We start from the raw sequence: 13,673 nt of genomic DNA, 5'->3' as shown, positions 1-13,673 counted from the left end.
AATAGAGCATGCATGTATTGTAAGTGATAGTCCTCAGGGTGTGCTAGGATAGAACCCGCTGAGACTAAGGCATGGTGGGAGCGCTGTTGAGGAGGATGGACAGAGGCTAGGGACTAGCCTCAAAGACCCTGTAACATTTTCCTCTTTATGTGTCTGCCTAGTAGCTTCAACGTATCTTTTCATTTTCATTAGCCTTTTAAAGTTAGAAACATGGATCCTGCTGTTTCCACGTAATCAAAAAATAGCAAGTGGAAAGCATATTCTAAGGAAGAGAGACTCATGGCTGTAAATCAAAATCATGTTCCATGTTTCTATGTAGCCACCTATTTCTAATGCTGTGAACTGATGATAAAAGGTAATTAAGCTAGTCCCAAACTTACCCTCTTGTATGCTTTGAAAAATAATGTAGGTACTATTTTATTCAGTTACTTTATCAGAAAGAGAAATCCTATCAGCATTTAAATAAAATACTAGATTAAGCAAAATATGTAACATGAATTTAACATCATGATTAAAGGTATAGATTTGGGAGTCAGACCTGGATTCAAATTCCACTTCAATCTCTATGAATCTCATTTCCTAATCTGTAAAGCCAGGCTGGTACAGCCTGTCCAATGGGGCTTTTTTTCCCTAATAGGACATGAAGTGTAATGAATGAGATCATATATGTATCTTACGGAGGCACTTCCTAAAGCAGAACCGAGACTAAAGTGCTCATGCTGTTTGAATGGTTAAGACCAGTGTAGCAAGGCTGGAGAAAAGGGAGTGTGCATGACTCCAGTGGCAAGAGACTTCCATACGCTGCTCTAGTGAATGAGGAAGGAATAGAAGCTGAGAAAGGGGCCAGTGTGAGCAGGCGTCAACGCTCTTCATTGGTGCCAGCCAGTCTTAGGAAGCTTGGGGGATTCAGATGGCCATTACAGTACTCCGCACTGAGGCAAAGGCTTCGAGCCGTGTTTCCTCCCTTAGTCAACAAGTCAGTGAGGTTCAGTTATGACCAGTCAGCAGCCAGCACTCCTGGTAGCTGCAGGCTAGGGCACTTTGGTCCAGGGTGGGGCTTATGATATGGTGAGCACCCAGCTCTGGTCACTGTCTCCACACATAGCTCCATAGTGTTGCAACAGAGCTTAGCACATATGCTTGTCATCTGTAGCCACACAGCTTTCTTCCAGACTTGCAAGGTGAGCCCTCTCCTCAAGGTGAAACGGCTCTATGGTGTAGTATGAGGAGGATAGAGGAAAGAGAGCTTTATTTACATGTTTATTTTCTTTCTTCTTTCCCACTGGTGACAGTTTTACTCATGTCTCATGCCTTTTAGGAAGCCAGGTACTGTGTTCTTCATTGTGACATTTCACCCATACAGTGTGCACTCATCAGAAGGAATTTCATCAAAAGATTTAGACACAGCGTGAAAATATCTGTAGTAAATAAAATGAGTAGCTTTGCACCTAGTGTACAAGCAATGCTGAAGAAAACTAATGTTTACATCGCAATACTCTACATAGGTTCAGCTTATCTGATGCTCGCAGTAGTCTAAGGAGAAAGATGGTAATATTAGTGTATTTACACTTTCTAGATGAAGGTGTTGAAGTTCAGAGGCTAAACATCGCTAAACATCGAGCAAACAGCACAATGCAGTTTGTGTGACCAGGGTCATTACAGAGTACATCCTAACTACTCCACTATATTGCCTCCCAGTGGCTACTTTTATTTTTATTATCACTGTCATTCTAGAATATGTAAACATTTATCACTATAAATGCTATTGCTAAAATGTACTAAAAATAAGTCTTTATAAGTATTTACAGTAGTTTTAATCTTTATGTATTATCACAGAATATTTTATAGATAATGAAAATGGTGCAGAAAATCCAAGTATTTTCTATAGTAGAAAACAGGACCATAAGATAAAAGAAGACATGCGTGGCTAACTCAGTAGAAAATATCATCTCCATCTCATGTCTGGACGGATGGCAACTGCAGCCTCATCTGCAGTTAGAAATCCTGCAAGTCCAGGTTCTCATTCCTGCCATTAGATCAACTTTTATCTGTGCTTGTTTCTCTGTGATATAAACTAGGATAATCAGTACCTTCACTTGTTATTCTAAATTATCTCAAAGGCTTATAAGAGGAATCACAGAGGAATTGCATATTTTCACACAAACATTTTTTACATAATAACAACTGTAAAGATGAAAATGTATAATGCACTTACTTTTGTGTAACATGATTGTTATTTTTCCTGGTAAAAATTCTCATTTGCTCATATGTAACTGTCTTGAAATGTGGACCTTAAGGACAAAGAAAGGTCACCAATTCCTCTAACTCCTGGTTCTTTGTCAAAAAGTGGACACAGTTAATGAGGTTTGTTTGGTACAGAACAAATTCGCAGACACAGACAGAGATGCTTTCAATGGAAACAAATTTGTTTGGCTTTACCAGGTTACTTAGCGATTAATAATAGCCTTGAGATGCAGCCAGAAAGGTCATTGTACCAGCTTGCCAACACAATCTAAATGTGCAGCTAGCCCAGGCTGGTGGGTGCAGAAGCCCCCAAAAAACCATGCATAAAGGAAAACAGGCTATTTTCTGCCTCCTTTTTTCATATTAATAAGCAATTTTCAAGGGAAGGGTGGCAAAATGGGGGCCATGCCACTCCAAGTAATTCATTTATTTTGCAATTTAATCTTATGTTGAAAAAAAAATTGCTCTGCTGCAGTAGCCTAGCATGGTGATTTTTAAACGTCAGAGTGTTTCATAAGTAACCTTGTGTGAAGTATTAGTAGCCTGTAACAGAGAATTGCAACAAAAATTTTACCACACTCGGGGAGCATAAAGAATCCTTCATTTTTTTTTTTTGGACCATCTCCTTCTAGTTTTCCCTGACATATTATGAAGCAAAGGCTATGATGATTTCTTTGAAATTTTATATATAGAAGTAGACAGCAAGTTATGCATTTATTTTTAAAATAAAACAGCAGTATTAAAATGCTGTTCTGACATAAGTGATACGTTTGTCCAATGAAAACAAAAGGTGTAGTCTTTCTTCCTTATTTGATAATATCATGTCCTATTTGGAAGCTATTTATCACACAGTATACTTTAAAGCTTATTTTCATTTAAATTTCTTAGAAGTATACATAAATGAGGGATTTTTTTCATTATTTTAGTGGAATTTTTCATGCCTTAGGAAGATTGTAACAATCTAATCCTTTATTTAAATTATTTATATAACTGAATAAAATGTCAATTCTTTAGATGCAGGGTAATATGTATAATCTTATTGGTATTAATTGAACTGCTAACTGAAGTAAACATAGAATCAATTAAGCATGTGAAGAATCTGTACTTTAAAAAATAATGTGATTAATATGCAAAATAAGGAAGTAGACATTTGTAAATACAAACTATAATTGAAAACACATCTTTCTTGGGATATTTAGGTATCTCCAGGATAGCTAATCTTCAACAAAGGAAACTGGTGATGTAGAAAGACACTCACTTTGCATTGGATTTTGACATTTCTTTTGCTATTGTATTAATTATAACATGTGCCCTTTCGGTGTTGAAAACTCTATCATGAAAAAGTCACTTAAACACTGTCTAACAATGGCAAAGATTTCTACAGAATTCACAGGCAAGATAAATTGCACCCTTGATTTTGATGGATGTGGATGATCATTGCCCCTCAAAAATCTTGATTTTCATCAGTGAAAGAATTAGGGAATCAACAGATGTCATCAGAGTAACTGCTGACAATTCTGATGCAGGGAGGCTTTGGAGGAGTTCGCAGAGATGAAGGAGAGAGAAGAGAGGAAGGCTTGCCTGGAACGGGAAGAAAAACACAGAGATCAGCAAGCCCGCAAGATGCATTACCTTCTCAGCACAGAGCAGGTTAGTCTACCTGTGCCTGGCAGCTCCCATGAGCCACTTGGACTCCTAGCCTGACAGAGATAAACTAGCCGGCTGAATAGGACATGACTTGTTGAAAAGATACCACAAAGACACTACTTCGAGTTCAATTTCATGTCTCAGTGTAGGTGAGCGCAGGCACCATGATTGGTCTGTGACAGTGCTGCATAGGGGCAGCGAGCGGCTGAGGCACGGGCAGAAAGATCCAAGTCAGCAGAGTGGTCTGCCACAGTGATAACACAACATGAAGGGCATAACCTCGACTTCAAAACTCATTCCAAGTGGCTTGTTGTTGTGTTGTGAATTGATGAAGAACTAGCAAGTTATCAAGCTGAGCTGGCTTTCAGATTTTCTCTTTTAATTGAGTGAGTGCTGAGATTAAGCTGAGTTCTTCCTCCTTTTCTAAGTTTGGATGGAGGTTGTCAGGTAAAGCTTTTCAACAAATTGCCTCAGCAACCACAACTTCATATGGAGAGATAAATGTAGAATTTAGTATACTTAGAAATGTATTCTTAAGATTTTGTTATGGTTGCTGAGAACGAGTACATTGCATTTAGAATATTCTTCACAGATACATATGGCTTTCAATGCATGAATTGGCGGGTGGGATAGCTCAGTAGGTAGAAGTACTTGTCCCCAGCCTGATGACCTGGATGCAAGCCTCAGGACCCTAATAGTGGAAGAACAGAGCTGGCACCTTTCTTTTATTTATTTTAATTATAAGTGAGAATTAGTTAGCAATATTTACAGTGGGGTCTCCATGTGAGTGTCCTCTTCACCTTTGCTTTACATGGTACCATTGATGTTAGGACATTGCAGGTGAAACTGCCTTGTCAAATCTCCTCCCTTGGAGAAGAATATAATAAAATGTCAGGAGTTTTATTGGCTCTGGCAATTTGGTATATGTAGTTATGGTGATCATGATATTTAACTATAGGTTAACTAAAGAGATGAAAGGATATCCTTTGAACTTATGGGGAAATTCGCCCGCAGGGAAAACTTGTTGGTGATAAAGTAGAAGAGTGATGCCATCTTATTGTCCAATCTGTTCATTTGTCCATGAGATTGGATGTGCTGCAGATGATGCTAGGAAATGTGTGGCTTCCCCTACACTCTCACTAGATCTCTTCTGCTTCATTTTAATCAATATTTGTCATCATAATGTAAAAGAGATAGGATTTGAAGCCTACAAAGATTTACTGCACTATCACTCCTCCTCAGCCTGTTATTCTGAATCTCATGTCTCTGAATGCCTGTCCTCCATGGGTGCTGTGCTGAGAATTTAGTAGATGTAAGTCTGTCCTACAGATCCTTGGCCAGAAGGAGCACATAACGCCATCTCAGTCTCCTGTCACAGAACCTTTTAATAGGAGAAAATTGCTGTCTATAAGCAGGCTCACTACAATTAACAACCGTTTTCATTTATGATTTTCCTGATACAATATACTGTTTTGTTCTATTTAATAATGAATTTTAAATGCTTTCCCTAAATACAAAGCAAAAGCAAATACTTCTTTGTGAGTATTGTTACTCATTTGCCTTAATGACTTGGCTATTGAGTGGAAATTAAACTCTGGATCTAAAAATATTCTTAGTAGTTTGTGTTAACTCTCCTGGACTGCTTAATACAGGAAATTTCAGTTTCAAGAGATTTGTGTTTTAATTGCCAATAGCAAGTGTACATACTTTTTGTGAGAAGTACAAACATGTACAAACAGTTTTGTTTAACTGTGTAAAAAGAACCCCTGTAGCATTTTTAGAAGAGAAGATAGTTTATTGGAAGTTCGAATAATTTAGTAATAGTATTATTAATATGCATTGTACAATACTAATCTTAACATTAAATTCCCATAGTTCTAATATAGCTTAACCTAGTTAGTAGCTATAAAACATTAGTCAATTAAGTAATGCTTTAAAAACATTGAAGAATTTTTCAAGCAAAACTGTTAATTCAGATATAGATAATGTTATTTAATGAATTAATAACTTCAGACTGATTATGCTGATATATTGATATTTACTGACACAATTTAAAATTTAAACTTAATTTTAAGCCTATTTTAGTATGAATCTGATGTACATTTTAAAATAGTTTTAGAAGCTATTCATAATTTTTATTGTTATCTCATCTTTATTCAAGCAAATATGTTTGTGCTAATAGGAGTTACATGAGTAAATAACTAATATTGCAATGAGTGAATTAATAGACCCCTCAGGGCTTTATTAATTAAAAAGTTCAAGTCATTGTAAAGCACCTTTTTATATGTTTATTTCAATCAGAAAGCTGAACATGGCAACTTATTTGCATAAATAATCAATCACCATTTACTAGTAGTAATAAGGTTAATTTGTTGCTGCAGACATAACAGGATTAGTCAATTATATTTCCTAGAAAATACTATTTGTTATGCACCCGCCACCTGTAAAGCAGGATTGTGTTTAACGTCCTTACTAAATGAACACATCAAAAAGTCTTTGTCCCTGTAAAAAATTTTTGAAAGGAAAGCTAATTTTAGTTGATTTGAATAAAGTAAAATGCAAGCAATGCCTCCATTTGTAAATTTATCTTTCTGCAAAGATTGATTATTTAATAAAGTGATTTATTTTGATTCAGTATCCAGTCAAACCAAATCTAACACATACAGGGCATATTTCCTTTGAAGAAAATCTCATTTACAGATTTGTTTTATTCCAAAGAAACTGACTTTCATTCCATTGCCCTTGTTCTTCGTAATAAATTATGCTGTCTGCTCCACCTACTGGTAGATATATGCAAAGGCCTGTTGTTGTGTTCACTGAGGAAAACATTGCTTCCTGAGGATCAGCAGTCACAAGGATGTGTGTAAAACTCAAGATCCAAATTCCAAGAGTTAGTGCTTTGAAATGAACATTACTATATAGAATTATCCATAGTAGTAATTAACTGACAAGTGGAAGTTGTTAATATGTTAATATGTTAATATCCTTTCATAGGAAAGGATGTATAAACACAGTAGGATCAAAAATCAGTATAACTGCCTATTTTATTTTGTGGCCTTTGATCGAGGTAACACATATTCAAATGGAAGTATATTATAGAAATAGTTTTCATATTATCTGCATAATACTTTTTGATGTTTTTCCTTATACTGGCAATTTTCATATGGGTACAAAAGTAATTCTTACCAGTTTTGTGATTTTTCAAAAAGCCCTTTGCTGTGATCATTACTGACAAACTATAATTTGATATACTTGAATATTAGAAAAAATAAAATGTGTGCAGTCACCTTTTTTTATCAAACCCATACCAAATTGGAGTTTTATAAAGAGGGACTATATCTTAATTAAAACTCACACTTGATCTAGTCATAATAAACTGGTAGTCTGTTAAATGGGAAACATGTTTCCAAGACAAAGCTTATGGGGTGAAATTTTTAATTGGAAATATTTAATTTTTCTGAATTATGTATTACCTCCCACCCTGTCTTCTGAGGACAATGAGCCGAGAGGTTCTCAGCTGGTGTACATTAAGGACTTAGTTTATGGCTTTCACCTCTGTCTTAAGATGGAACCATAGAGAGATGGCAGTCTCCCTGTATGCACATGCCATTGTTTGCATGTGTGGTGGTATGAGTGCATCTGGGGCAGATGTCTCATGAATTTGGGAATACTGTATTTCGACAGGCTTCTCAGTAGACAAGAGCTGTCACAGGGAAGCTCAGGAGCAGTGGTGGTCAAGGTCACCATTAGTGGCTGGAGCACACTTTTGTGCCTGTTGATCCTTTCCTAAGAGGCCACTTTGTTCACATAGGGAACAGTTTGGCTCCTGTGGTCACTTGGTTGCCCCTTTTCTCTGTGTTGTATTTTCGTGTTGTGCCTTTTTGACTTCCTGCATTTTTTCCTACCTTTTATGTCCTCAGTCTGTGTGTGCTTCAAGACAGCCATTCCGAGTTCAAAGCACCAACAGTGTTCTCTAAAATTATTATTTTCAGTTAACTCTTTTACTCTTTATCCCAATATACTTACCTCAGTCAGATTAATCTTTCAAAAATACCCTTATTTCATTTCCATTTGAAGTTTGGAAGCCTCCAAAGGCTCCATGTTCTCTATTTGATAACATGCTTGTATAACCAAAGATTAACACATCTCTCAGACTTTACCAGGGAAATTTCTTTATGCAGTTGATGACAGTTAATGCAGAAACTCACAGCTGGTGAAAGTGTAGAGATTAAGTGTCTGTGGAGTGCTTAGCCATAAATGAGACAGCTGTATCACACTCCCTTCCCCCAAGGCTCAAGGAACATTGAGAAGAGCCAGCTGAGGAACTGTAAGAGCCAGAGGTCAGAGAGGATTGGAGTGAAGCAGTGTCTTCCGGACATGACAGGACATGTCTTCCACACATGACCTCACAGTGCAGTGGTGGCCTATCCCAGACCCGCACAAGGGCAAGCCATTAGTGTTCCAGTGTGTAGAGGAGAGGGGCTCACAGACCCCCACCCCTAACCGAGGAGCTATGGACAGCAGATGGCTACTGGGGAAGGACAGTCAGTTTTAAGGATATGGACCCTAGTTGGTCAACAACCATGGTCTAGTTGGTAGCCCCACAGCCATGAGTATATGGCAGCACAGATTGAACCTGATGGGTTATTAAAAATAATTTAAAAGAAGACAAGAAGACACCAAGATGGGAAGGTTGTTGAGGTAAATCTGGGAGGATTTGTGGAGGAATTGGGGTTGAATATGATCAAGATACATTGTATGTGTATATTAAATTTTCAAAGAATTAATAAAAATATATTTAAAACAATCCTTCCTTTTCAGCGTAAACATTGACAACCCTCCGCTATCTGCCTCCGCCCTGTCTACTCAGTCCTTTCTTCCTTTGCTCCTCAGTGTGGTCATCCCATCACAGCCTGACATTCTATTCAAGAAAAGCTCACCAAAAGGATTTCCTTACACACGGATGAAGCTGATTACTTCTTACAGCTAGTTACATTCTGGACATTGAGTCCTGCTCTCGTCACAAAAGGGCAACTTCCCACCAACACTGACCTTTCCCATTCCTTTACTGTGAAAGATGGTTGCCTCCCTCCTATTAAACTACTTTATCAATGAAACACATTAACTGGTCAGCTGTCCTTATTAGTGTAGATTGGCGAAAACTGATAGATTGTTAATAGTTCATAAGAGGAAAGGAATCAGAAATCAGAGGAATGCTCAGGAATCAGAGAACAAGCTCAAGATGTGGGAGACAAAGGCTTGGTGGGAAGGGATCTCAGTACATTAAAGTGCTTAAAGGATCCATGGAATATATTCATCTGTGCAACAAAATAAGTATTTATGGCACTAAAATGAAAGTGAGTCAGATGCTCAGGTGAAAACTGTCCTTCATTTTGGAGGGCTCACCACTCTCAAGTTGAGTTATTTAGCTCCATTACACTGTGTACTTCTTATATTTGCTTTCTGAATCATATATTCCCAGCTACTGATTCTAAATTCTTTCATGACCTGTCATTTTGTTAAGGCAAATTTCTACAGGAGTTGAAGAGGGCTGGAAGTTAAGACAGATTGATAAAGGTATGGTCCGGGTAATGGCTTTGGGGGCTTGGGGGAGACAGTATCTCACTGTATACATAGCCTAGGGTGTTCCGTAACTCACTGTGTAGCCCAGACTGGTCTTGAAATCACAGAAATTCACTGGGCTGTGGTGGTGCATGCCTTTAATCCCAGCACTCAGGAAGCAGAGGCAGGCAGATCTCTGTGAGTTCAAGGCCAGCCTGGTCTACAGAGTGAGTTCCAGGAAATGCGCAAAGCTACACAGAGCTACACAGAGAAACCCTGTCTTGGAAAAACAAAGACAAACAAAAAAAAAGAAAGAGAGAAAGAGAGAGAGAGAGAGAGAGAGAGAGAGAGAGAGAGAGAGAAGAAAGAAAGAAAGAAAGAAAGAAAGAAAGAAAGAAAGAAAGAAAGAAAGAAAGAAAGAAGAAAGAAAGAAGAAAGAAAGAAAAAGAAATCACAGAAATTCACCTGCCTTTGCCTCCTAAGGGCTGGAATTACAGAAATCAGCCACCATTCTGGACATGAGAGGTAGTGTTTTACATTTTATGTGAAGAAGCCCATACTGAATTTAGCTGAGAAGCAGGGAATCCTGTGGGATTGGTTAGTAAGGCTGCCTTTCCAGCCCCTTCTTCCAAAAGATGGTTAAAAAATTTAAAGATGCATCTGTTTGCTCATGGGCATACTCTAGCTTAAATAAAATCCATGATGTTGGAGTTCTCAGTAGAACTCAGTTACTAGAAGCTGAGTCATGGTTCCACCTAAGATTCAATAAGTGAACGCTACATGCAAGGCACTCCATCCCCATTTCTGAGTATCGAGAGGTCCTTCTTGGAAGATAAGTGCTCTGTCACCAAACTCTTTCCCTACAGAAGGGCATGACAGTGCTTATAGGAATGTATTTAATCAGACCATGAACACTCATAGAAGAAAAACTAGAGCATTTATATAAAAGGATAACAAATGCCATGTGGAAACTCAAGCCATATTTATCTGTTTCTATGTATTTGTCTTCACAGTGTTCTGTGAAGCAGAAATTACCTCAGTGGCATTAACCAAAATGTTGTCTGGTCATTTTTTTCCCCTCTGAATGGTTGGTAGATTTATTCTTTCAAGAGGACTGTGCAGTAGATAAAGACCTGACCTCTGACCTCTGGACGTGTAGTTCAAGAAGGCCTTGGAGCCTGGCCATTCACTCTGCCTCCCACTGAGCAGTCCATACCAGAATGTCACCCTGTCATCATCTCTCACCTTCGTCAGTCTCTCTTTGGAAAGACCAAAGGCTGAAGTAGCACGAGAATTAACTCAGTGTCAGCTTTTATACTTTACCTCCTCCCCCTCCATGTTATATGTACTTTTTATTATATTGTAATACATGAACAAGGACAATTATTATCCTCAATTCTCATTAAGGAGAAATAATTAAGTGGGGAAAGAAGTTGTCACCAAATTAGTCACTTCTCTGCTCTATCCCCCTTGTCTTGATTATCACATACATCTAAAAAATTCAGGCAAAAATGTGGACAGAAGCAAAATGAAAATCAGAAGCCACTGAAGAGAAACAGAAACTTAGAAAATTGCTTTAAGCTCACCCCGCCACACACACACATGCCACACGTAGTTTCTTTTTCAACATGCAACACTATAAAAATATTTTTAAATGAATTTATAATAAAAAATTTTAATAAAAATAATTTTAAAGGGATTCTTTAGGAAGGCATGATAAAACTTTCCTTTTTAAAAATGGAATCCTGCTATGGGCCTGAAATTTACGTGATTTTGGAACCCACTTTTTTTTTTTTTTTTTTTTTTGGTTTTTTGAGACAGGGATTCTCTGTGTAGCTTTGTGCTTTTCCTGGAACTCACTTGGTAGCCCAGGCTGGCCTCGAACTCACAGAGATCCGCCTGTCTCTGCCTCCCAAGTGCTGGGATTAAAGGCGTGCACCACCACCGCCCGGCCTGGAACCCACTTTTTAAACATATTTGTTTTATTGATTTTTTTTTCCATCACAGGCAATTTATTTTGTTCTATTCATTCACAGTTAATACAGAAAATACTTGGAAACATTTCCATATAATATTTGACACAGAAATCATCAAATAGAAGCATACAATGTTGACAGGAGGCAGTACATTTATAATTTATAACCCCAAATGTATTTATAAATTAGAAATGGAAAAATCTACAAATGAAATTATGAAGGTTCACCAAAGTCATTTAATCTGTCAGTTTCCCATTCATTTTTATGTCTTAATAATATTCTATTGTATGAATAAGCCACATTTTATTTCTCTCCAGTATTTGATAGCTATTTGAGTTGTTTTAACTTTTTTACTATTAGCAACACACTGCTGTAAACCTTCATGTACATGTTTCATAGGTGCACATTTTCAGTAGTTTGAGGATATATTCCTAAGGGTAGAATTGTTGAGTAACAGAGTAACAATGTTTTGCATTTTGACCAACCACCAAACTGTTTTGCCAAAGTGGCACACCATTTTACAATCTCACCAAATCCTTGTTTTTAAGGCTCTGATTTTTGTACAAAAGCATTCAATCATTCTGTCAGACCAAACCAGGAAAAGTAAGCTATAGTTCAGAGCTGTTCTATTCCATTTACTATGCAAAGCCATTCTCGGTGTTTGCAACTCTCAGCCCTTTTGAGTATTCTTGCAGTGTTCACCTTTTCCTCCACCACTTTTTTTTTTTTTTTTTGGATTTTTTTAATTATGTGTCTGTGGAAGGGTGGTATGTGTGTGGGAGTGATGGTGCCCTTGGAGGTCAAAGACTAGGACCCCTGGAGCTCCAGTTTTTGGTAGTATAGCTCTAAGTGAAACCAAATGAATATGTTTTTTCTTGGGATGTAGATCAGTGGGAGAGCCCTGGCTTCGAACCCTTTAGGCACTGTTTTCAATTTCCAGTAATGAAAATGAGAAAAGAGGAGGCACGGAGGAGGAAGAGAAATCGAAGGAAAGGAAAGAAAGAGGAGAAGGAAGAAGGGAGGTGAAAGAGATGGAGGAAGGAGAGGGAAGAAATTAGTATAATGATGTACCATTTCAAATTTATATAAAATATTAAAAGTCCAACAGCGTTCAGCCGCTCACAGTCCCAAATATAACTACTTTGATTAACTGCTTGACCGAGTTCTATAATATTTGTTCTCTATGTTGTGACAATAATTTTGTTACACTTTCAGAAGTGACAAGAGAATTATTCATTCTCTCCTCTAGCAATATTAATCTAAGTTTTGATTCCTATGGAAAGGTTTCATGATGTATTATATCTATTATACCTTGGACTCCTTTTCTTTTTTCTTTTTTCTTTCTTTCTTTTTTTTTAGAAAGGGTCTGGAGGTCTCATTATGCAGACCTAACTGGCATGAAACTCACTACTGGACTAGGCTGGCCTGCAAATCACAGAGATCCGCCTGTCTCTGCCTCCTGAGTGCTGGGATTAAAGGTGTGTGCTACCACACACATTTTTTGAGGAGAGATCTCTCAATTTTAGATAGGACATAATAAGAATTAGATTTTGTTCTTACAGTTTCTGCGGCTATTGGAGTGATTTTCCAGAGTACCTCAGGCCATGCAGAGTGCAGTGCTTGCCTCTCTAATGTGCTCACACCAGTGGCAGGGCCATACTTCAGTGCAGCCTGGGGGCGTCTTCCTTCCTGGCCGAGTCTGTACAGCGAGTGGTATGCTATAACTGGGAGCGGCTGCTGTGAGGAGATTCAAGGACATTTGCAAAAACAAAACTAATGTAAATATCACCAACTAAACCCAATATACCCAATGTTTCAGGTTTTTTAGCTTAATCCCAAACATACTGAACTCACCACCCCTCTCACGCCTCAGCATATAGAACCAAAGCTATTAAGTACTTTTGCTATTTTTCTTTTAAATGTATTCACATTGTCCTTCATTTGCCATTAAAGCATGTACACATGTATGTGCATATCAAAAATCTCTAAATCATTAAAATAATGGTTTTACACTGGATCTTAGCTAAAAGGTCAAGAAACAGTATATATTTGTTACACACACATATACATACATACATATTTTTCAGTGCTAGAGACTGAGCCTAGGGATTCCTCCATACTAAGCACATGCTCTAACTGACAATGTCCTTAACCTCTGTAGGTCTTATATCATTGAAATGACTCAGTCATTCTATCTGGATTTATATTTATATAACTATACTAAAATCACTAGCCCTGTCAACT

General features: G+C 37.7%; 1 protein-coding gene across 1 annotated transcript in view; it reads left to right on the top strand.

Moving 5' to 3' along the window:
* Positions 1-13,673, top strand: part of Spata17 (spermatogenesis associated 17) — a 177,154-nt gene that overhangs the window by 86,374 nt on the left and 77,107 nt on the right. Inside the window, 1 exon segment of the mRNA XM_042258816.2 lies at positions 3,771-3,894. Within this exon segment, the coding sequence (XP_042114750.2) occupies positions 3,771-3,894 (124 nt within the window).

Source organism: Peromyscus maniculatus, chromosome 11, assembly GCF_049852395.1.
Source record: "Peromyscus maniculatus bairdii isolate BWxNUB_F1_BW_parent chromosome 11, HU_Pman_BW_mat_3.1, whole genome shotgun sequence".
Lineage (NCBI taxonomy): Eukaryota > Metazoa > Chordata > Mammalia > Rodentia > Cricetidae > Peromyscus > Peromyscus maniculatus.
This window is presented reverse-complemented; position numbering and strand designations above follow the sequence as displayed.